This window comes from Amblyomma mixtum, chromosome 7, assembly GCF_055824585.1.
Source record: "Amblyomma mixtum isolate Tamu chromosome 7, ASM5582458v1, whole genome shotgun sequence".
Classification (NCBI taxonomy): domain Eukaryota; kingdom Metazoa; phylum Arthropoda; class Arachnida; order Ixodida; family Ixodidae; genus Amblyomma; species Amblyomma mixtum.
In genome coordinates this window covers 61,926,312-61,951,585 of record NC_143018.1, presented here as the reverse complement: position 1 = coordinate 61,951,585, position 25,274 = coordinate 61,926,312, and the positions used below count along the sequence as shown (strand labels likewise).

The 25,274-nt window shown below is 49.9% G+C and overlaps 3 protein-coding genes across 4 annotated transcripts in view; 1 reads left to right on the top strand and 2 right to left on the bottom strand.

Annotated features, from left to right (window-relative positions):
* Positions 1-1,346: 1,346 nt before the first annotated feature.
* LOC149336270 (uncharacterized) lies at positions 1,347-18,487 on the bottom strand. Of its 2 annotated transcripts, none has more exons than XR_016284558.1 (2): positions 18,365-18,487; positions 1,347-1,656 (listed from the first exon to the last, which is right to left on the bottom strand). XR_016284558.1 is itself a non-coding variant. In XM_089554688.1 (2 exons), the coding sequence occupies exons 1-2, from the start codon at positions 8,441-8,443 to the stop codon at positions 1,444-1,446; spliced, it is 312 nt and encodes a 103-aa protein (XP_089410814.1). In that variant the 5' UTR covers positions 8,444-8,487; the 3' UTR covers positions 1,347-1,443. The 2 variants fall into 2 exon arrangements, 1 of the variants encoding a protein (XP_089410814.1); XM_089554688.1 differs by lacking the exon at positions 18,365-18,487 and adding an exon at positions 8,345-8,487.
* LOC149336269 (uncharacterized) lies at positions 10,618-18,979 on the top strand. The gene is made up of 2 exons (XM_089554687.1): positions 10,618-11,181; positions 18,359-18,979. The coding sequence occupies exons 1-2, from the start codon at positions 10,837-10,839 to the stop codon at positions 18,518-18,520; spliced, it is 507 nt and encodes a 168-aa protein (XP_089410813.1). The 5' UTR covers positions 10,618-10,836; the 3' UTR covers positions 18,521-18,979.
* Positions 18,980-20,650: 1,671 nt separating this feature from the next.
* The window catches only part of LOC149336268 (uncharacterized), a 42,138-nt gene continuing 37,514 nt past the window's right edge, over positions 20,651-25,274 (bottom strand). Inside the window, exon 10 of the mRNA XM_089554104.1 lies at positions 20,651-20,896. Within this exon, the coding sequence (XP_089410230.1) occupies positions 20,651-20,896 (246 nt within the window). The remainder of the gene's footprint in view (positions 20,897-25,274) is intronic.

Here is a 25,274-nt window from a genome sequence, read left to right as displayed (position 1 = left end):
TAGTGTACATATGCATGCGTGCCCTTGTTTCTTTTTATGCGAAGCATATTACTAGAGCTACACTACAGCCCGTCGAGCGCGGCGGTGGAGCTACCATTGACCTTTAGCGTGACCACGTGACACCACGTGACAACATGACGTCACAGCAGAGGAGAGATGTGCTGCCGGCTAGCGCGGTCGGCCGCGGCGGTGGAGGCTCCACATCAGAGGCGCGGCGGCTGACCACGTGACAACATGACGTCACAGCAGAGGAGAGATGGGCTGCCGGCTCGCGCGGTCGGCCGCAGCGGCGGAGGCTCCACATCAGAGGCGCTGCAGCTGACCACGTGACGCTACAGCAGCGGTATAAAGCTGAGCTTGCCTCGCTCTCCGGGCACTTACGAGGCGGCCAGGTGTTGGGATGCCGCCTAGAAGCAGGGCTGATTTGAACGAGAAGCGAAAGCTTCAGCGTGCCACAGAGACCGATGAAGAGCGGGATGAACGTCAACCAAGGAAAGCCATGTATTACCAAGCCTAGCCATCAATATGCTTCGCATCTGACTAGGCTTAACCTTAGCTAAGCCTCAGCCATTTTTTGTTTTTTTGTTTTCGTTTGCACTTTCCTTGTTAGGATATTATTTTGATTCTCTCTCCAGGGTTCGCCACCCACACCGAAGGGAGCTTCTCCCGACAATGTTGTTGGCGCCTTCTGAGAAGCAACTAGTTACTTCTCCCCATCTATGGCTATAGCCCTGTTGCCCAAGCCTCTGCCGTTGTCTTCCTTCCTATCTTTATATATTTTTTTTTATTTTATTTTTTGCTTTCTCAAACTTTATATATACATATGCATATATTTCTCCCCCCCCCCCCCCCCCTGGCCTTCGCAAACCTCCCCCTTTTCAACCTAAATGGACTGGAGCACTCGCGTCTTACACTTGAATTCGCTCTCCTTCCTCTAACGGGAGAGAGAATGATTTCACCTCTCCCTTTGCGTAGGGTGCCTGGAAAATGCGAAAATTTTGTCCATTCGTCTGTATACCCTGATGAAGGATGGTCCTCCGTCCGAAACTGTTGGTAATAAACAAAGATAATCGGACTGTTGTGAACCCTTAATTCTACCAATCTTCCTGGCCTCCGTGCATTTTTAATCACTTTATTGAAGGCGTGAGAATAGTTTGTTGTCAAGGGGCCTTTCAGAAAGCTAAGCTGGTGTATAGTGTGGTATGGTATGGTATCGTATGGTATGGCATGCCGTACCATACCGTACTTTATCAAACCGTGCATAAATACAGAGCATTAGTGAAATAAATATCAAATCCAGTGAAGAACGTTAGCGATCTGTAATGTGCCGTTATTTACATTGAACCAAGCAAAAGGTGGAACAGAAACTCCACGCCACGCAGTATTTCACACATCGAGGCTAGCAACATTGTTCCTCAAGCATGCCAGACGAGTGCGGTCCGCCTATCTCCGTCTGTAGTTGGCCCAGAGCTTCATGCACTCGTCGTAGTCGTTGTCTTCGTCGAAGCGCGTGTTGAATAATTGCACCAGTTTCCGGACGAACTGGAGGTGCGCGTAGGGACCGTGGCCGCAGGTCTCATCCGGGTCGTCGAGGTCTGCGTGGTAAGCCACCAGGCCGTACTTGACCTCCACCAGGGATTTCTTGCCAAGACACAGCTGTAGAGGAAGTAGGGGAAATCAAATGAACAATCGATGCGATGTCTGAACACCGCAATAAATGCATATTTTGCTCGCGGAGAGAAACATCGACATACTCAAGACTTTACACTTTTTAAAAACAGGCTTTCTGAGTCAGAAGAGCGCTTTTTTCGGCGTAACATTGTGAGCGGTGTATTGCATCAGAATACAGCGCAGACGATCTAAATAACGGGTTGATTATTACTGAAATATAGCCGTGCAAGATACTTTTACTGCGAACAAAAATTAGAAGGAATTATTTATATATATATATATATATATATATATATATATATATATATATATATATATATATATATATATATATGCATGGTCTGTTCTGAAAGTAGCAGGACTCATTTTTTTAAACAAAATTTATTTAAGAGAATAGTACAAACGATTACAATTTTTCAAGGTAGCACCCTTCCGCACCTACACGCTGCTGCTAATGAGTTTTACAGTTTTCGTACGCCTCCAGGAACGCCTGAACCGGAATGCTGTTTAGCTCCCTCGTCACGGCCTGTTGAACCACCTCTACCGATCCGTGATGTTTCCCCTCGAGGATCGATTTTATTCTCGGGAATAGAAAAAAGTCTGGCAGGGTCAAGTCGAGGCTGTAGGGGGCTGAGACAGCTTTGCCGCCTTGTGCTGGACAAAAAATCGGGGTCCTCATTCAGATGACGAAGAAGATCCTACCGGTTGGCCTTTTCCTCCTCTGACAACACTCCCGGCACCAACTTCGCGCACGCTTTCCTCATGGATAAGTTTTCTGTCACGATCCCAAAAACTTGGGTTTGAGGAATGCTAAAGTCATCAGCAATCATTCTGATACTCATTCTACGATCACTGTTAAGTAAATGTTTCCCTCGCTACACATTTTCGTTGGTCTTGCTGGTCGAAGGGCGTCTGAAGCGGTCGTCTTCCTCCACTCTTTCCTTACCTTCTCGGAAAAGCTTGTGCCTATCGAAAACACCTGATCTACCCATGGAAGCGTCACCGTAGGCCTCCTTAATCATGTTGTGAGTCTCTTTGCCCGTTTTACCAAGATTTACTCAAAATTTGATCGCGTATCGCTGATCCAGTAAACGCTCGACGATTCTGCGTGACGAGACGTTTCGACCGGGGTTCACAGTACAAGCGACCTCCTCTCTTTAACGGCCGAGAGCCGACTGCCGATTTTCCCCAGAATTCCCAATATCCCCCTTCAACGATCCTGCACGCGCAGTCCACCTCTCGTCCACCCGTTCGCCCAGGAAAAAACCAGTCCTACTACTTTCAGAACAGACCATGTATATATATATATAAAGCAAACAAGCGAAGGGGAATGAGGGGCTCCTTATAAATATGACAGAAGCCAACAGCCACAGAAACCAAGGGGCACAGGGGATTATTTCTTAATTAATTAATTTATTTATTTTGTGGTGTTGATCAATTTAGAATAATATTGAATATGTTATCGCTTAAAGCTAATTCCCCTTCCCTTGTTTGCTTAATTGCTTAGCGAGGGCCTCGGTTCTCGCAGCCTTGACGCCATAGGAAGCATAGGAAGGTAGTACATTGCGGCAACTGATGTCGCCCTATGCACACACACTCACAGGGAACGTAAGTGTCCAAAAACAAAAAGTGTCCAAGAAAGTTCTAGTGGGTCCATACGCGGGGAAGCACGCCGGGTTGGAAACCGCGCACAAAAACCCGCGCACCGTAACACGGCCCCTGCCTATGACGATGAAGCGGATAGACCAGCGCCGAAGGAACTGGTGCCCCTCCTCCGACACGAGGTCCACGCACGCCTGAGCGAACATGCGCGCACGCACCCGCCGCAACATGGGGTACATGGCCCTCTGCGGCCGTCCTTGTAGAGCAGCTGTTTAGAAAAAATTTTATTTGCATATGTACACATACCAAGGTTACTAGATACATTCACATTTACAAGAACACATGACACATGTAAGGCGAGCCAATTAAAGAGGTACCATAAACATTTCTAAGTAACTAACAGGAATGGGCGATCACAAAATGAACAAGGGAGGGGAAAACCTCAGGTTGCTAGAGCCAACGTTTCAACAAGGGGACTTGTCTTCGTCTGGGCAAAGCGTTCATCATCGGCAGGGATTAAATAGGGCCTTCGCTCCGAGGAGGAAGGCCCCGGGGGTGGGGAAGGAAAGTGGTGTGGGAGGGGATGCGTGTCAGGAAGGGGAGGGAGGTGAATCATGATTCGTTAGGCTGCAATAGTGGAACAACTTATATCCGGGGGGTGTGTAATGAACAAAAGGCTTTGAAGGGGCTGCGACGGGGGGGGGGGGGGGGAGGCGCTGGGTGAACCTGCAAAACTCAGATAGGTTCACCCAGCGCCTCCCCCCCCCCCCCCCCCCCCCCCCCGTCGCAGCCCCTTCAAAGCCTTTTGTTCATTACACACCCCCCGGATATAAGTTGTTCCACTATTGCAGCCTAACGAATCATGATTCACCTCCCTCCCCTTCCTGACACGCATCCCCTCCCACACCACTTTCCTTCCCCACCCCCGGGGCCTTCCTCCTCGGAGCGAAGGCCCTATTTAATCCCTGCCGATGATGAACGCTTTGCCCAGACGAAGACAAATCCCCTTGTCGAAACGTTGGCTCTAGCAACCTGAGGTTTTCCCCTCCCTTGTTCATTTTGTGATCGCCAAGGACCATCTACCGCACCCTCTCTCTACCAAGGAATGGGCGATGTAAAATAGGAATGCATATATACCGATTGTCAGAAGAGCGAAAAGGCAATAACTGGATATTGAAACATTGAAAAGGATACTTTAGCGCCAGTTTGGCCTAAAAACCAAGACAAGACGACCGTTATTTACGGAAATAAATGGGCATGACCACTGTCGGAGAAACTCTTCCTCACCCAAGAAAAAGAGTTCCTCGGACAAAAAACTGATCAGCTCCCGTCGGAGACGGCCGAGAATTGGCCACACAGCGCGGCGTCGAAAGCCACTAGCGACCGCGGCGCATCGACTGCGCCATAAACTAAAAAGACCTGCAACTATTAACAGGCGAGCAAAACAGCCGCTGGGGAAGCGGCCGCGGGAGACGAAGCACGAAATGCCCTGCCCACGAAATCCTGCATGAACCGCGCGCCAAAAGACACGCGCTACAACACAGGTGACTGTAGGGTGGCGATTAGATTCCGGGAGCGGGCAATTCGGACAGGTACTGGAGCGTAACACACCCCACCGTTCTAACCGATCACAAGTAGGGAGCACTGCCCAGCCAAGTTTCCAGACAAAGTCACGTAGATGATCTGGGAGAGGTGTCGACGCTAAACGCGCCCACTGAACCCGGCGCATAGGTGAGCGGCGAGGCACCGGCACAACAGGTAACAATAGCGTGCCCATAATGTCCACCACACGGTCTGCAACGATGTTGACAGCAGGTGCTACTGCTCTAACATGCCTGTAAAAGGCCACTGATGAAGCGTAGAAAGCTGTAGGTTGCTCTGACTGGGGTCCATGATTAACAGGGGCCGCCGGATCCAAAAAGCGTAAAGAAGGGCCCAAAAAGTACCGAGCCAGGATTCGCGCCGGAGACGCGTTTCCTAGCAGGATACGCAAAATACTCTTCAACGCTAACAGCGAGGACGTGACGGACAAATTTGGAAAGGCAAACCCTCCTCTCTCCCGTGGTTGTCCAAGAACAGCACGGGCCACAAGCTCGGTTCCGCCTGACCAAAAGAACGAAAAAACTGTAGTCTGCACTCGCCTTATGACACGGAGGGGTGGTTTAACAGTGTAGCAGAGGTACCAGAAGGCACCGAGCATGACGGACTGAACCAGGTAGCGTCTCTCAAGCAGAGGCAAATCGAATGTCTGCGCCCTTCGCACACGAGCTGTAATGTCTTCGACGGCCGAAGACCACACACCATTCCATATTCCAGCACAGTCGTAGGTCACACCTAAAATGCGCATCTGCGCGCACCACTGCAAAGGTATTGAAGATGTAATACGAGTCTGGGTAGACCCCACAAAAAAGTAACAACTCTTCGAGTAATTAAGAGCAGCCCCAGACAAGGAGGCGTACTCACGGAAAACATTTAAAGTTTCAAGCAGGCTGCGTTCATCACCTAAGTACAGAGTGATGTCGTCTGCATAAGCAGTGACGCGTACCGCTTCGCTGCCTGGCAAAGCCAGACCTCTAATAAAGGAGTGGCGATTGACTGCCAAGAGGAAAGGCTCTAATGCTAAGACAAACAAAAGGGGGGAGAGCGGACAACCTTGACGGACGCCGCGGCGAACATCAAATGCGGTACTTTCCCGGCCATCGAGGAACAGAATGCTTGAAATATCTCTGTACATCTCTTTAATGAGAAGCACGAAAGAAGGTGGGAAGCCGAAAGCATCCAGCATCCCGTAAATGTACTCGTGCTCTAAGAAGTCGAACGCCTTTTCCTGATCAAGGGAAACAAGACCCTGTGCGCGCCGTCGTAAAGTATACGCTAGGATGTCTCGCGTTACAGAAGATGAACTGTGTATTTCAGAGCAGCTCAGACTCTAACACTCGCATTGCTGAAAGTCGTGTTGACAAACGGAGAGCTCCATGGTGTTAGCATGAAATACAAGACCACTCAAGTGGGACGAGTGGGTAGTACCATTGGTACACAGATTGTGGTCCACCTAACTGCCTTAGATTGTTCGGAGTGGTATAAAATGATTCAGTGCGTTACGGTGCATAAGATTACTAGTCGAATCAAAGCGTAGTGCGTCATAGGTATTCGCACCGATGACGTTCACTTCCCCAAACCGTGACTTCTTGAAACTTCTAACGTCCATTGCGGCCAATCTAATTGACGTAGGGTATTCGAAGCGGTGTCAGACGATGGTAAATATCTGGATGTAAAAGAAAAATGGAAAATTTGTTGTTTTTTGAGAAAGGCAATATCTGTCTGGCATATATCACTGGAGTGAGTGAAAACTTCATTAGCTCTAGATTCGGTTGTATTCCGCAGTTTTGCGATGGCTTCGTCCATCTTGCTCAATCGTCGGTTGCCCTTAGTCCAGGGCTGCGCTGGATGCTGCTGCCAGTTTTGCTCGCCGAATCAGACCTTCTTGGTCGACCCGGCGATCGCTGGAGAGCACTCCCTCCCATTGCTCCGCACTCGGGTTTGTACCACGCTTGCTTTAGAGATATGTACTGTGGCGTGCATTCCTCTCGGGTGTACACCAGGATATGAGAGACAGGCATTTGCTTTCCTTAAAAGTAATTTTCATTTCATTTCATTTTCCTTAAGGCCCTTACGGCGCGGTTCTGGTATCCACCGAGATATGAGAGAGGCAAGAGTCATTTCCTTTCCTTAAAACCAATTCTCTTTTCATTTTCTTTCCCTTACAGCGCGGTTCGGGTGTCCGCCGTGACGTCACGCAGTTCGCGCATGCGCACCTGTGGCTTTTTCTGACGACAGGGCCCACGCTAGCCTCGGTGTTGACTAGCCTGGTAAGGTTTTTCGGTTCAAAATTCAGGGGGCACTTCGGCTCTCTAAAGTGCTGCAAGGCGAAAGCATTTATGCCGCGTTTCTGCACACCTCCGGGGCATGAAGGAGCATGACCTATGTCGTCTCATTCATGCCTTCGTCCTCAGCCGCTTTCTCTTCACGCTCCCCTGCCTGAAACTCCAGGGCGGGGAAATCTGCACCCTGGATGCCATGATGCGAACAGCATTTAAGACAGCACTACACCTGCTCCTAAATAGCTCAACCGAAAAATTCCTCCAACTAGGCCTGCACAGTACAATAGCGGAGCTTATCGAGGCCCACCGACAGGCACAACATACGTCTCGCGAAAAACACCACCGGCAGACACATCCTACACACCCTCGGTATCCGCCAACCAGCCACGGATCCCACACAGCTCCAGGTCCCCCGCCACATTCACCGCGAATTACTTATTAAACCTCTAGCCAAAAACATGCACCCCACCTACCACGAACCCCGACGCAGAGCTCACGCTCGGGCGCTCCATAGACACTATGGCACGGAGCCGTATGCCGTTTGGGTGGATGCCGCATGCACGGGCGAGGACGCGGTTGTAGCCATCACGAACCCCTCCCTCCAACCGATTGCCACCCTTCACATATCCCCTACTACCTCTTCGAAGGAGGCCGCCATTGCCCTGGCCATCACACGCACGTAGTCCCGATATATACTATCCGACTCTAAAACTGCCATAATAAATTTTGCTGGCAGGAGAGTTCACGTCCCTGCATTTCGCATACTGAACTCCCTCGCCGCACACCCGCCCCGCCACATGGAGCTGATATGGGTGCCTGCCCACTCCGGCAATCCCGGAAACGAGGCCGCCAACGCTTTAGCCCGCCCGAGGTTCTCTCAACCGGGCACCGGCGGCCTCCGACCAGGGGTTCTCGCGGGAGCGCATGCGCTCATTGAGTGAAATGACGCAGGCTTGCAAAGCCGAGCGTCGGCACTGTCCCCCCACCCCATCCCTCCCTCGACAATTATCATCAGATACTTTGGAGGCGGCTCCAAACACGCACTTCACCCTCCCCATTATACGCTCGGGCTATCACCAAGTCCGCACAAACCCCTCCTGTACCCTCTGCCACCACCCCAAAGCTACTCTCGACCATATCATTTTCCTCTCCGCGGCGGATCCTCCCCCGCGGGGCCTGGAGCACCTTACCACTTGGGAGGCTTGGGAGACCCTACTGCGTTCTGAGGACCCGGCCAAGCAAGCCATCGCCACCGGCCGGGCTGCCAGCGTCATGAGCCTCCGGGACATGAACGTTTGAGTGCAGTGGGGCCGTGCGGGGGCCCATGGACCTGTGTCCCAAACTCCCCTGTTGCAAATAAAGATTTCACCACTACTTTCATGGCGAACTGCTTGTTTTTTTTATTTTTCATATTTTATTTTTCATCTTATTTTTAATTTTTTTCTTTTCATAATTTCCTTTTATTATTTTTCATTTGATATTTTTATTTCTGCATTTATTTTATTTTATGAAACACATGCATTTACTTTTATTTTCATATTTTACTTTATTTTCATTTCATTTTTTATTTTTGTTTCTTTTCTTATTTTTATTCTTCGCATTTTTCTTATTTTTCATTTCTTTTATTTTATTTATGAAACCCATGCATTCACTATATGAGCCTTTATTCAATGCTCAAACCTTGAGCCTTGGTGGCGGAGTGATGAAACCGCGTTTGACTCGGTGGGATTCTGTTGTTTCAGCCAGCGTCTTCGCTTCCGCGGACGCGGTTGTTGCGATGGGCGTCTCTTCTTTCACTCTTTCCTCTTTCTCTTCTTTCACTCTTTCTTTTAAGTGCCCCGCAGTGGTGGCTCAGTGGTTACGGCGCTCCGCTGCTGACTCGAAAGACGCGGGTTCGACCCCGGCCGCGGCGGCCGAATTTCGATGGAGGCGAAATTCTAGAGGCCCGTGTACTGTGCGATGTCAGTGCGCGTTAAAGAACCCCAGGTCGTCGAAATTTCCGAAGCCCTTCACTACGGCGTCCCTCATAGCCTGAGTCCCTTTGGGGACGTTAAACCGCAATAAACGAAACCAAATCTTTCTTTTAAGCCTCCTCTATCTGCACGTGGCAGCGGTGGTGGTGGCTCGGCTTGAGCCAGTCGGCAGGCCCGCGCACTTTCCTTTTCATCCTTTTCTCAGTCGCAAAAACGCAACGTCGGCAGATATGGAAAGTGAGTTGGAGAGACTGAAAGAAGCCAGGCTTCGTCGTCGGAACGAAACCAGGAGGATGATGATGATGATGATGAAAAGCCTTTATTTAATAAAAGAGGTGAGGCTTTCTTAAAGAGCCCCGCAATGGGTGGAGTCCCTATTCCGGGACCCCATTGGTCGAAGCCGCCAGCTTAGCCCTCTTGACCAAAGCCTTTTGGGCCTGAAGGTCCGAGCAGCCAAGCAGGGCCGCCTCCCATTCCTCTCTGGTAGGGTTGGGGTGGGGGGGGAGAGCTGAGTTGCGCTGGCAAGCCCAAACCATGTGGTAGGTGTCAGCCACCTCGCCACAGTGTTTGCACCTGCCAGTGAACGCGGGATCGAAATGTTTTAATACTGCCGGGCACAGCATTGTATTAGTGAGGCAGCGAGCCGTGGAGACGGAGGAAGAACGAGCCACACGCCTCGGGAAGCGTCGTAAGTGCGAAGCGGCCGGGCGACTGGATTCAGATGAGGATGGTTCGTCGTCTAGTTCGCATCTCATGCCAGGGCCAGTATATTCTAGGCACTATACCAGGGCCGACGCGAGTACTGTGTCGGAGCCACTGAGACGGCTGCTTGCTACTTCACCGACCATCGGGACGTCTTTGTGGCAATTGAGAAACTACAAGATGAAGACTTTGAAAATAAATGCGTTACACTTAAAAAATGTCTATTCTTTAATGTAACCATAACTTAACGATAGGTAACAACAAAACCTAAACACTGAGACTTACCAAGCTAAACGATAAATATGTAACCGTAGAGATAACCAAGCTAAACAATAAGATTAACCGTACCTCTCGCTACGCACATCCAGGCATAACTAACTGAGTTAAGCCACAGCTATATTTTTCTCCACCTGACGGTGAGAGCGAGGAACCCAGTCAGGGCTATAAGAGATTGCATTGCAGTCACCCAGAAATATTCTGTATTTATTAAATGATTTACTATGACCTATTAATATTCAATCTCCAGCGCCACCACGGCTACTGCTCGCCCAGCGCGAAAAGCAATGCTCTAGCATAAGTGTTGCTCTGCTGAAGTTGAGCAAAAATACAAACTAAAAGATTAGGAAAAGAACTGATATGGCCAAATCAAACAAATAAAATAGAGAAAGAAGAACCAACCTTTTAATGCACTTTTTACCCATTAAGCCTGAGGACATCATCATCATCATTATACTCTTTGTGTGCGCTTTGATCCCCTCTCGCCTAGAACTAGTACACGCGCATTTGCTCTGAGAGCTCCCAACGCAAGACGACATTATTCGCAGGTGCTCTGGAACGCGGCACCGTCCAACAGAGCGTATCCTGCTGGCGTTCCCGCTCCGCTGTGTGTGTGTGAAGACTGGACGCTGGTGTCGGTACAACCTGTGGCGGCAGCCCTGCTCTCTCCTGAGGCGCTAAGATTAACGCGTCATCGCCTTCACCATCGGCTGCGGAGGTCCCTGGACGAGATGGCCTCGGCAGAGGAGTGGCAGGAGGGCATCTACGGGCTGTTCGGCTTCAGGACTGACGTGGACTGGCGGCGACGGACGTGCTCCCCAGGGTCCCCGCCACGCATCCAGTGCCGGGACCAGTGCGTGCGGCTGCAGTTGGTCGGACTGCTCCCTTACTGCAACACTGCCTGCTACGCCGCACAGCGTGATAAAGGACTACGACCGCGTGCTGGACGCGGAAGCCTTCCGAGTGGACAACGTCGCCGTAGTGACCTGCACAGGAGAGCACCTCACCTCAGGACACAACCGGCGCTGGACGGCTGGGCGGGGAGGACTTCCAGTACCAAAACAACGACTACTCCGGTGAGGCCTACCGGTCCTCCGTCGGTGGCACAGTGTCCGCTCCTCGAGCGTAGGTTAACCCTGACGCGTCGCTGCAGCGATTGCTTCCGCTGAACGATGAACTCGCCTGCCTGGGAGTGATGACCCATAGGGGACCTAAGTGGCCCGACCCTCCCGCTTAGGTTTGTCGAGGAGCGCAGGATATCTGTGCGCGCCGTTTATTTGAGAGCACGTGCCGACCTAGAAAACGGAGCGGCAGCATTCGGACGGCAGTAGCGTTGGACGCGCATTCTCGTTCGACGCGCTACACGTCGATATCTCGCCCAGATTGAGGGGCTGTAATAAATGTTGATTCGCTGAAGGTGGGTTGTACTGTCTCGTGCCATGGCTTGCAGTGGTGGTAGGTTCTAGTGCCGACGATTATTAGGTTACTTCCTAATGCGAAATTTGAGCGCAGCTCATCAGCTGTTCCAGCTTTTCGATAGATTGAGGCAGAGAGTTCGAGCAACACATGTATGTATAATTACAGACGTATTTTTCACACATATTCCTTCTTCCAGAAATACTCCACTAACAGTTCTTGAGGAAGCTTTGTGGTCGGAGAGTAGATGGATGTATGCTCGACCTGCTGCACCAATGCCTGGTTCTCAATGACGAGGTCTAGGCAAGTATTTCGCGAGGTTGTCACAGCTGTGGGAGGCGGTACGAGCGAGAGGAACGGTATGTTCTTCCGCATAAGTGGTAAGAAATTCCTATTTGTCTTTATATCTACATTAAAGTCCACCCTGCCACCCTGAAGCAGGTGGCAGTTAATGATTGATCGCGAGAGCTCGCTCACCGTTGTCAGCGCTAACGCATTCAGCCCAAATCTATCACCCCACGTATTACCTATAAGCGCGATTCAGGCGTCCACTGACCCAGATAGCCGGTAATGCGCACTTCCCTTCTTTAAAATGATCGGAGAGTAAAATGTCAACGCCAACGTCAGTGAACGCAAGGAACGCCAACGGCCTATGGCTTCGACGCCGCGTTTCTGGCACAACGTTGTCAATGCATGTAGCCCACATCTCTGTCTTATCACTCCACCGCACCTATAAGCGCGATTCAGGCGTCCACAGACCCATGGAACCAGTTATGCGCACTTCCTTTCATTAAAATAAACGGAGTGTAAAATGTCAACGCCAACGTCAAAGAACACTATGAACGCCGATGGTCTATGGCTTCAACGCCGCGTTTCTGGCACAACGTTGTCAATGCATGTAGCCCACATCTCTCCCTCATCACCCCACCGTACCTATAAGCACGATTCAGGAGTCCACAGACCCAGGGAGCCAGTAATGCGCACTTCCTTTCATTAAAATGATCGGAGTGTGAAACGTCAACGCCAACGTCAATGAACACAATGAACGCCGACGGCCTATGGTATCAACGCCGCGTTTCTGGCACAACGTTGTAAATCTATGTAGCCCACATCTCTCCCTCATCACCCCACCGCACCTATAAGCACGACTCAGGCGTACACAGACCGAGGGAGCCAGTTATGCGCACTTCCTTTCATTAACATTAACGGAGTTTCAAACGTTGTCACGCCAATGAACACAATGAAGGCCGACGGCCCATGGCTTCAGCGCCGCCTTTCTGACACAATGTTGTCAATGCCAACGTATGAAGCGCACATCTGTCACTACCGCCACTTAGCTTAAAGCACGATTGAGGTGTCCACTGTTCCAAGAGGGCAGTTATGCGCCTTCCCTCTGCTTTCCCAGCTCCTGCTCCATTGGTTTCGCAGCTTAAAAACGCCACTAAGGTGTCCACTGCTGGTTGCAATGGGCAACGGCGACGCCGCGAAACGCAGAAACCGCCGCCAAAGAGCTGCGCTCTAAAAGTACATATCCGGATATAACAAAAAATTTGTACCGGATATAGCGAAGATGGCTAATGATGCAATATTCATTCAAAAATTGCTAACGCTCGATTATGATACGCTGCCTCGCCGTTTTGCCCTTTTTCAATCATTCTCCACCACGATCCTCACTTAAAGTGGTATCCCTGCCGGTTCGTCGGACCCGAAAGAAAAGCGCAGCTTAGATCTGAAAAGACGCCTGTCATTTTCAGAAGCGGGCTTCGGTTCTACTACAGGTTCGAGAAATGCGCTAGGTGTGGTTGGTTGGTTTATGGGGTTTAACGTCCCCAGGCAACTAAGGCTATGAGAGACGCCGTGGTGAAGGGCTCCGGAAATTTAGACCACCTGGAGTTCTTTACGTGCACTGACATCGCACAGCACATGGGCCTCTAGAATTTCTGTGAAGGCGAAATTCTAGAGGCCCGTGTACCATGCGATGTCAGTGCACGTAAAGAACTCCAGGTGGTCCACATTTCGGGAGTCCTTCACAACGGCGTAATTAAATTAAATTAAATTAAATTGGTTTTTGAGGAAGGGAAATGGCGCAGTATCTGTCTCACATATCTCGGCGGACACCTGAAGCGCGCCGTAAGGGAAGGGAGGAAGGTGGGAGTGAAAGAAGAAAGAGAGAAAGAGGTGCCGTAGTGGAGGCCTCCGGAATAATTTCGACCACCTGGGGATCTTTAACGCGCACTGACATCGCACAGCAAACGGGCGCCTCTTGCGTTTCGCCTCCATCGAAACGCTGCCGCCTCGGTCGGGTTCGAACCCGGGTGGTCCGGCTCGGTAGACGAGCGCCTTATCACTGAGCCACCGCCGCGGGTGAACACACTAACGGCGTCTCTCATGGCCTTAGTCGCTTGGGTACGTACCCCAAAAACCAGCCAGCCAAACCTAGCGCATTTCTCGAACCTGTAGTAGAACCGAAGCCCGCTTCTGAAAATGACAGGCGTCCTTGCAGATCTAAGCTGCGCTTTTCTTTCCGGCGTCAAACTTACCTCATAGAGCTCCTTATTAACCGTCTGAGTATGCGCTTACGAGGGGTTTAGCCACAAAACTCAAGCGAATTCTGAAGCTACGATCATGAGTAACACGAGCAGAGGTGATTACACTTTCTTAGTGGAACACACATACACACAGATTACAGATTTTTCTATATTACGACAATGAACAGATCCACTGAGATTATTACGCGCTCGGTTTGAAGATACGGGACTTTCCGTAGTCGTAGACACGGCAGTGGTTGCCTGCCACTATTTTTTTTACTAATCGGGCTTTTCAACGTTCCAATGCTGGAAAACGAAAGCATCGAAGCACAGATTTTCGAAAGAGGCCACTAAAGGATTTACAAATGCGAAGCTGGTCTCATCGAAATGGTGGCCTGTGTGATGTGAAGGCGATGTTTGCTTCTTGTATAATGGAATATTTTATGCGAAGCATACTAAAATAGCCCAACCCAGCTCCTCGAGCGTGGCGGTGTCGTTACCATTGACCTTTCGTGACCTCCATGTCATACCACGTGATGCGTGACGTCACAGCAGATGAAAAACGGGGGCCCAACTCGCGCCGTCGCGCGAGGCGTCGTGACCAAGGATGACCACGTGGTGCGTGACGTCACAGCAGATGAGAAACGGGGGCCCAGCTCGCGCCGTCGCGCGAGGCGTCGCGACCAATGTGTTTCCTGCTTCTGCCGTTAGGTGCGCTGTAGTGAACACGTGATGCTGGAGCGGCGGTATACAAGGAGGTGCGCCTGCCTCTGCTAGGCGTACACGGGATAGAGATGCCTCCTGGAGACAGGGCTGCTCGTTGGAATGAGAAGCAAAAGTTGCGGCGTGCTACAGACACTGATGAAGAGCGTGAAGAACGTCTAGCCAAGCGGCGTGCTCGATATGCAATTCGGCTACAATATGCTTCGCATCTGACTAGGCTTAAGCTAAGCCTCAGCCATTTTTTTTTAATTCCGAATCAAACTTTCTGCAGCAGCAGCAACTGTATCCGAAGGGATTTCGCCCGAGTAAATTGGGTCTTCATCAACGTCCGCGACGTCGTGTCAGAAAACTACGTTTTCTTGTGACCGAAGAACCATGTTGTTCACGTAGGCCTAAGTCGTCCCAACGAACCATCAGGGCTGAACCAAGGTTCACCTTCCTCTGCACTTGTGCAGGAGACAGACGCCCTTTGTAAGGCGTCCTGTAGCTCTCTATCGTAGGTACCTCTGTGTTCGTTCTTATCCGAAACGACTCCTTATCATTCCTTTGCACAATTTACTCTTTACATAATCTATCCCATAATCCCATTTCTCTGTCTTGTCCGCATTTTTAATGCGATATCGTTAAGGTTCCGGTTCAGCGCTAAACATGGCGTCGTCAGCTGCAGTGGCGGGGGACTTAAGCAAACAATCCCTAGAGAAGCAGTCATGTAACCTGGCACCTAGGTCTTGTGACTGCCTGACGTCATCACAAGTTGTCCATCGTGGCAGGTGGCAGTTAAAGAGCGGTCGCGACGCGTTGTTCGGGAACAGTAACCTGGGTCTCACAAGCCGCCGCCGCGGTGGCTCAGTGGTTACGGCGCTCGGCTGCTGACCCGAAACACGCGGGTTCGATCCAGGCCGCGCCGGCTGAATTTCGATGAAGGCAAAATTCTAGAGGCCCGTGTGCTGTGCGATGTCAGTGCACGTTAAAGTACTCCAGGTGGTCGAAATTTCCGGAGCCCTTCACTACGGCGTCCCTCATAGTCTGAGTTGCTTTGGGACGTTAAACCCCAATAAACCATGCCCACCGAAGGCTCTTTTTTAACACCCATCTGCCGAAGCAGTGTCGTATCGCTTAACCGCTGCACCACCTCGTTAAGAGTTTTGCGAGGACTCCAAGCGATCTATGAATGTAGGGAATGATCAGTTCCGCACGCATGTCGCTGACGCTGTCGCGTCATGCCCTTAAGGCGGAGCTTTAGTGTCCTCGTCAGTTTTTCGGTCGCGGTACTTTGAGGCACTCACCGTTCCAGTGAGGTACTCGCGGAGCCCGCGGCCACTTGTAATGCGATAGCATTGCGAGGGCCATCAGAGCGAAAACACTCCCGTGGCAGGTAGTGTTTAGGGGATCTCCCCTCAATCGTCCCCCTTTCCAGCCCACCCCTCTTCCTTCACTCTTGTGGGGACCTCGACTACTGAGCCGCGTTTCGATGGAGGCGAAACGCAAAAGGCGCCCGTGTGCGGTGCGACGTCAGTTCACGTTAAAGACCCCCAAATTATTCCGGAGCCCTCCGCTGCTATGGCACCTCTTTCTCACTTACTTCTCTCACTCTCTAATTCATCCCTTCCCTCATTTCGCGGCTGAAGCGTCCACCGAGAATTGAGACGACTACTGCCGTGATTTCCTTTCATCAAAAATCAATTTTTTTACAGAGTGGAGACGCCGGACGAAGAATGACTCGGCAAAAATAAATATTACTAAGAACAAAATGGCTCGGGCGACACCAGACCTACGTGCAAAATGGACAGCCTCCCGAAGAACAATCTGCAAAAACTTGGCACTGGTTTAGCTTGGCTATGCCAGGATATGCGTAGCGAAACCGGACGCAACGACGAGGCAAGCGGTGTGACGTCATACCAAACGGCGGCGGCTCCGCGGCGAGGCGCGCGGCGTGACGTCATGCCAGATGGCGCGGCGTCCACCAGCTGCGGCGGTTGCTAGGCAACGGCTCAAGGTCGGTCTCTGTGCCTCCTCGGAGCACCGCCACAGCGAAATCGCAATTTCTTGGCCAATGTAGCTTTCGCTACAAACTGAGGCTTGCGGGAGCTATTCCTTTCCCGCATTGCTCGGGAAGAGATACCCGGGTCCCACAAGCTCCAGTGGTGGCTGCGTTTGAAACAGCCACCGGCCGGGGCAGTTGTTGTTGACCACACAAGAAACGCGTAACTCAATAAAGAAGAAAATAAAGAATTATGTATGAGTATGTTAACAAAGGTAGGGAAGAAGTGGCAGTGGCGGCGCATAATGCCGGTTGTCCTAGATAGTTTATTCAAAATATAGTTCACGTGATGATCCCATGTCGTGTTTTGTGAAAAGTATACGTCCAGTGATTTTAAGTTTTCGACCACTTCAATTTCAGAGTTATTTAACAAAATAGGAGGAAACGGCACATGTGTATGGTGGGGATGAAATAAAACAGCCTTCGTTCTATTACTGTTAACTTTTAGGCAGTTATGATGGTTGGTTTATGGGGTTTAACGTCCCAAAGCGACTAAGGCTATGAGAGACGCCGTAGTGGAGGGCTCCGGAAATTTCGACCACCTGGGGTTCTTTAACGTGCACTGACATCGCACAGTACACGGGCCTCGAATTTCTCCTCCAAAGAAATTCAGCCGCCGCGGCCGGGATCGAACCCGCGTCTTTTGGGCCAGCAGCCGAGCACCATAGCCACTGAGCCACCGCGGCGGCTAGGCAGTTATGAGTATGTAGGAATATTCCGAACGCAGTTGGTTAGGTGTATTATGAACTTGTCTGACGAATAAAAGTATAGGGAAGTGGTCGCTAATATTGTTAATCAAAGTGCCAGCTCTAACAAGGGAAGCATCTGAATTGCTTATAAACAGATCTAGAAGTGTTGCTGATTGAGGAGTGACTCGTGTGGGCGACGTTATGTAGTTTTGGCAGGAATGACAGTTTAGCAATGATTCTAATTCTGTCTTAGCACTGGTATCAGCTAACATGTTGACGTTGAAGTCATCACCTATAATTAGTGCGTATTTTCTTTCACTCACTCATTCTAAAGGAGAGTCTAAAAAAGAAAGGAACAGACGAACATCATTTGAAGGAGCGCGGTAACAAACACAAAAGACAGAAGTACCACATCTAATAGCAGGCGTCTCGTAAAAAGGAGTGTTGAAGCAAAATTCGGCGTTCCGCATCAGTCTAACCGATCACCGATAATTGTTTTTTCTCGTGTAGCAACCACTAGAGTACTACTATAATACTACTGCTACTAAGGAGTAGATGGACGGGACTGGAAGCTCAGATAATGTATTCCCTGTGGTCGGTGCAATCACCAAAGGCCTGGTAGAAGAGATACCTACGAATCTCGAGGCGGGGATCATCACCAGTGATCTAATCTCTCAAAAAGTTACAGTAAATCTCTCGTCCTCACCCCTCAACAGCTTGGGCCTTCCGGGGGTTTTATACAGGGTTGCTGCATGGCTTAGAAGCAAACCCCATTGGAAGCAAACCAAACCCCACTGACAACGACTGTCGCAGATGTGTTCAAGAGTAAAGATCCCCGCCATTTAATCGTTTCCAGACTCACCTTCTCCCGGCAAGACACATCGCTGTCGCACGTGACGACCTCCTTAGCCTGGGCGTTCGCGAAAAGTGCGCCGACAGGAGTGGTGTCGTGGAAGCGCCTGGTCCAGCTGCTGTTTTTGCAGACCTGCAGCGCAAAAGGAACGGGGCATTGCGGTGACCAAGTCTGTACTAGGGACAGGCCAAAGAACGCTCGAAGACAACAACATAAGAGGCCCGAATGCAGCCTTGCAGCTATTAAACGGCGGGTCTGTAAAAGGGCGATCCTCCAGCATGCCACTAGTAGCCTGAAGGGCTGCGCCCCTTTGGCGCTCTGTGTAATGGCACACTCAATTGTTATAAACCGCAAACCGTAGTTGAGCAAACACCAACGCGTTGCTGGTTAAGGTTTTTCATTAATTCATTTAGGGTGATTCGTTACTTAGGTGAATATTCATCCAAAACAGTGAATCGCTTGCTGCGGCACTATAACTCATGGAGTTAAGGCTGCAGCTGTCGAAAAATGCAACACTGATCTCCACTAGAGAGGCTTGCAACATGAAGTCGGCATATTGACCGCCATCTGATGCGCATAGGAAGATTAACTTTAGCTACTGATGACGACCGTGAAGAAAACGGCGCCCCATCTCATTTAATGAGAGGGGCGCGACCCTGACAAAACTTTCTTTAGTCAATCTATACACTGTTTAAAGAATTCTGTCTATAAAGTCTATAGACTGTCTATAGACAAACCCTAGAGAATGGTCTATATGCGATACAAATCCTCCAAAAGTCTACAGGCAATCCATAGATTTATGGCCATACACTTTTAGTATACTTTTGAGAATGTCTATAGACTATGGATAGGCAAAAAAAGATATAGGAAGGCAACAGGGTCTATAAGGAGTCTCCAGACTGTTTATAGACCACTTTTATGAGGGGAGTTACGAGCCATCCCTTACAGGACTGGGAACGATTGCGGGGCCTACTAAACCTGGCTGAATCCTGCCGTGTCGCACAATCTTAAGGCCATATTGTAATGTGTGGAAGTGGGCACAGGCGCCTCGCTAATAAAACGTTCTATTGAGCGAACTTGTGCTCAAGTTGAAACTCGTCAGGCAGAAGAGCGCCGTCGCGTGTAGACGAACGGTACGGCGTGACGGCCTAGTCAGAGCAGATTTTGTGCCCGGCTTATCGCTCTTCCGCGAGCCAACCGAGAGCATGTATGCGGCGATAAAGCTTTTTAATAAGAGCGCAGTCATCGAGCTAACTGAAGATAAGTGCACAGTATGTTGCTGGCCACATTTGATAACAGGTGTACCCCGCAGTTCGCGGCAATATGTACACAGGACAGAACGCTTGCCTGGAACACGTGTGTTTCGGGCTGAACACGCGATATCTAGCGACAAAGGTTGGCTACAAGTGGTCTGCATGTAAGCATGCGCAGCTTAGATCATAGGATTTCATGGTAATTTTTTGCTGTCCTGGTAGCAGCGGCTTTGTGAGCTTCGGAACACAGTTTAGTCGTCCTAGGCTTCTGTTCTGCCCTCTGTACGAGCATTATGAATGCCGTCACACTAATGCACCGTGTCCCGGCTCTGAACTCTCCTTTCGGCGCAGGTTGATCGCGGCAGCATGCTATGAGCCACAGTGAACCCAGTTTTTAAAGAGTCGTTGAAGAAAACAGTGGCGTGCCCGTTTCAACTTCGTGCCAATCATTAGAAAACAATTGGAAAACTTGAGAACGTACTCGAATCATTTCGAATCGTTTCGAACATTTTTTGCGAATGGAATGCAGGATATGTGATTCGGTGATCGAAGATTTTCGATGTTCATACATCCCTATTAATAGGCACTGATAACAGCAGCCAGAACATTACACTATGACCCGCCGCGGTGGCTAAGCGGTTATGGTGCTCGGCTGCTGATCGAAAAGAGGCGGGTTCGATCCCGGCTGCGGTGGTCGAATTTCGATGGAGGCGAAATTCTAGAGGCGCGTGTATTGTGCGATATCGGTGAACGTTAAAGAACCCCAGGTGGTGCAAGTTTCCGGAGCCCATAACTACGGCGTCCCTCATAGCCTGAGCCGTTATGGAATGTTCAACCCTCATAAACCAAACCATTACACAATGCTGTCACCGACAAAAAAAAGCACTTAGTATTTATCGGGTGGCAAAGTCCTAATCGACAAATTACCTATCTGAAAAAAGGTGGTCGCAGTCATGACACCACTTTTCAAAGAAGGTAAGCAACGTAAATGGAAATGCGGTTTCAATGTTATCGTAACTATCTGAAGCGGCAGTGATACCATTCAGTAATTGACAACAAAAAAGGTTGGCCCTGGAACAAATAGATTTTCTTCAATCAGCGTGAGTACACGTACGTCGGCGATGTTGACCCAGAGCGGACGCTTCTTCGCGTTCGGGCCGCTTTTCGCCAGGATTTCTTGCCTGTCAGGGGTGTCGTAGGCACGGCAGCCCACCGCCATAGACACGAAGAACTGCGTGTGTCCCAGCCCCTGCTTGGACAGTTCATGAATCGCCCAGTGAGCCGTATCCTGAAAAGGAAAATCGAGAGAATAATGCAGTTCAGTGACTGAGTTCAATTATAACATTCTTATACCGCGGTCCTCATGGCCTGAATTGCTTCTGGACGTTAAAGGGAGACTGAAGCACTTTTTTTGAAAATCCGGCTGGCAGCGGCGTCCTATAGTTTTTCATGCTGTATGCTCGAATATCGCATCCAAATAAGGTAAAAACAAGCGCGAATTGCATTTTTTAGCAGAAATATGCGGCCTGTGCCGCGGGGCACGCCGCGCGGCGCGCCGCCGCCTGTGATTGGTCAAGAGAGGTCGTGACGTCACTTTGAGGACTGGAGCAGCTGCCGATGCGGGTCCGGCGCTGCGCCGAGTGCAGATCGCAGCTTTCCGTGGCGTTGTAAAAGCGAATATGGCGACTATTTTTTTACTGACCTCCAAAGAAAAGGATACTACAGTTTGTTCATTCCACGTATCACCTGAAAGCAAAAAAGACACGAGCAAAAAATTCTACGCCTAGCACAAGCATACGCTAGCGTGAAAGACACGTATGCAGACCATGCGTTAAAGGTGCCAGCACAACCGCGGCTGGTATTCTCGGAAAGGAAGGGGTGCGAACAATACTCAAGTCAATTACCACCACCGGACGCCTCCTGGCTCACCCGAAAGAGCGTCATCCTAAAGAAAAGGCCCAAAGCGCTGTGTACAAAAAATCCTATTCTCACTACCCGGCGTAGGTTGGGGCAAGAAAGTATTTCAAGGAAACGATGAAGCAGCACAAAGCTGATGTCAAAATTAGCGAAGCACGGTGGCCAAGCACTCTGAGGCATGTGACCACAGGATATTGAAGGAATCATTGTGCGCTGGAAACCAAGCTAAATACGCGATCAAGTCTGCTGCTTCACTCGTGGCGCGTTCAGCAGATGCCACAAAATATTAATCGCTGCCTAGGAAACGTTCGCCCTTCCTAGATTTGCAGTTTAGGTTCAGTGAAGTAGTGGCCAACTATATGTGTGTTTAAAAGCCAAGCTAGCTGCAACTCGTTCGCTGCCACAACTTGATGAAGAAACCGACTAAGGTTGCGAGTGTTTTTTTGCAAAAACTTGGTTGGCATTCATTTCTCTGTTAAATTTGCATCCGAAATCAGAACGTCGAACGCTTTCATTTCAGTCGCTTAGATACGATTAAACGAGATGTCGCATATGAAGAGCTTCAATGCTTGCTTGCTTTGCTTTATTGTGTTTTGCTTTGCTTGCTTGCTTGGACACGTCGAACCGAGTATAAAATCGCTAACCGAGCCTTGCTGAGCACGCCTCAGGTGGTCTGGCCGCACCTAAGCTGAGAAGAGCAACACATGCTTGATCCTCTATTAGGTTTCTGCAGGGGCATGTTTCTAGTGAGCATGTTTCTGCTTTTAGAAGAGGCGCTTCTTCGAAATGGTGACACGCCTCTCATGCCCGAGGAAATGAAAGGAACTGCGTCATGGTTCAGCCGCGACCGAAATCTCCAGAGATCACATTAGGGACAAGCTCTGCATGTAGCCGGTCTCACGAAAGTGCTTCGAGCAGAGTACGCTTGCTTTGGTCGGCTTGAATTCTTCGTCAAAGCAGCGAGCGCTTGCGCTGCGAGCGTAAGATCTTGCAGAAAACAATGGAAGACGACACAGTCGCGGCCGTAGTTGTTCGTGGACACGACCCCAGTGTAGTACCTCGTGTTGAATCTGATTCTCAAGGTCGGCTGACACGCTTTGTACGTCACAACGCACACAGTACGAGGAACAACGCATGCAGCACGAGAAACAACGCGCGCTGAAAGCTCTCTCGGGTGCGCCGAAGTATCCCCGGCTCCTCAACGTGACGTCACTTCGGCCGACATGAACGAGGTGCCAGAAAGTAGCACGCACAAGATGGTAAACATCCCGGCAGGAATCAGGGCCAAGATATGCGTCCCACCTATGCCGCGGAACATGCACCCCGTGTATAACAAGGAAAGGCGAGAACATAGGGCTAAGGCCTACGAGAGGAAGATGAACGAGCGACCGGCAGACCAGGTGGCGTACGTAGACGCGGCGTGCGGACAGCACGGGGCGGCTGTATCCGCTGTGGTCGACGGGGCAGGAGTACCAACGGTAGCGGCTTCGAGCCGCACGAGAGATGCCAATGCGGCGGAAGAGTTGGCGATAGCGCTCGCTTGCGTCGGTACCAAGGCCACGACGATTTTAAGTGACAGCAAAACTGCAGTAAGAAACTTCGCGAAAGGAAGAATCTCGGAGGAGGCCAAACACGTACTCGAGGCGAGGCCGATAGAACGTAACATAGAGATAATATGGATCCCAGCGCATGAGTCTATTGCAGGAAATGAGGCTGCACACGAGCTTGCCCGAGCTCTCTATCACATGGCGGCCGCAGAGCAGCCCTCCCGCATAGACATGAAAGATAGCCTAATTTCATACCATGAGATCACGGAACATTATAAGCTGAGCAGGAGGGTCTATCCGCCGCCCGACCGTTCCCTCGCAAAAGAGGAGGCAATTGCGTGGAGAAGATTGCAAGGGGGGAATCATATAAGCCCCTTCTGGGTATACATAACAATCTCCAAAGAGGAGAAAGACCAATATTGCATAACGTGCGGGGAGAGGGGCACTCTCGACCATGTCATATGGGAATGTGCTGGAAGCCCGGGCGCCGAGCAAAAGATAGAAGATAGAGAAGCCTGGGAGACCTTGCTGCGGAGCGAGGACCCCGCTAAGCAGCAACAAGCCATCCGCCTGGCGGCTGAGGCCGTGAAGAGACAATGTGTCTTCACCAGACCTTAGTTTGCGAGGCTCCTAAGTAGGGCTCCCTTAGGCCTGCGTGCCGGGGGGTCCAAAAAGGAGTCTCATTTCGGTGGAAATAAACGTTTTGATGATGATGATGATGAACGAGGTTTCCCTCTCCGCTGTTCTCCTCTCCTGCGGTCGCGAGGGGCGCGGGAGATTTAAACATCACGTTTTTAATTGGTGATTGCGCCACTGTTTTGGCCAAAATCGAAAAAATAATTTCACAGACGTGATCAGCAATGACACTACTTCAAAACCCTAAAAAATTAGCTGCTTCGAAAACCACCTCAGTATCCCTTTAAACCCCAATAAACCAAACCATTCTTATACCTGTGCACAAACGACATGCTGCAGTAAGACACTGTAGATAACAGTGTTGTCTTTGGCAACAACAAGGGCACCCTGTAATGCCCATAGGCATATTACGGCAGGTAGTGACCGCATTGCACGTCGTCGTCTTCATCAACTTCCATCCCTTACAAAAATATTTTAGACAGTCCATAGACTGTCCATAGACATCTGTCTATAGTTTCTATAGACTCTCTATAGACAAATGCTATAGGACATTTTAGAGGCAATACGAATGCTATAGACATTGTATACACTGTCTATAGATTTATGGCCATACACTTTTAGTAGACTGTCTATAGGTATATGGTCTGTAGACTGTGAATAGACAAAAAAATACCTATTGGAAGGCAATAGAGTCTATCAGAAGTATATAGACTGTCTATAGGGCATTTTTATAAGGGGTCTGCGGTGCGAACAGATAAGATCGGTTGAACTTAGATCAGAACTTAAGCTTAGTCTAACAACGTCGCCAGACGTGCAAAGCAAAACCATCAGCCAAACAGGCTAAGCCCCCCCTTAGGCACGTCTGCTCAGTTTAACGACGTTATAACCCTACAACTTTATTTCCATATCTTGTGTATAGTGTATGGTAAAGGAAAGTTACACAAGTATTTCTCAAGTAGTTTTTTGTCACTGATGGGAAAGCTGTACCGTGGGTTGAAGTCCTATTTTCTGTGCCATAATGGCCGGCCGCGTGAATAAATTTAGTTCAGAAGACTCAAAACGAGTAGCACAAATGCATTACAGTTGTATTCCTGGGAACTTGGGAAGGAAAAGTATTTATTTTCTTTCCTCTTGATATCTGCTGAAGCCAACTATCATGGTATGTTTACGCTGCCATTCGTATTTTCATTCAGCTGGCATCCGTTAAACGGCACCTCCAGGAGTTTTTTTATTATTATTATTAATACAAGTACATACTCACATCACAATCCTTAGAGTCTCTTCTCTCCGTTCCAGCAAACCGTTGTTGAAAATATCGAATGGGAACAGTTTTAAACCAGCAAGAAAAACGCTAACAGGAACTTCCTCCGTAGCCAAGCGTGAGACCTCGCATGACGCATCGATGACGTCACAAACATTCCCCAAAAAAGCCCTTGTCCGCTCGTTGAACGTTTGAAGCAGAGACTCGAAGCAGTTAGTCCCCGCATAAAATGCCTGAGACGGACTAATGCCGGCATAAATATTTCCTTACTGAAGCGGGGAGCAGGTATTAACGGAATGTCTGTG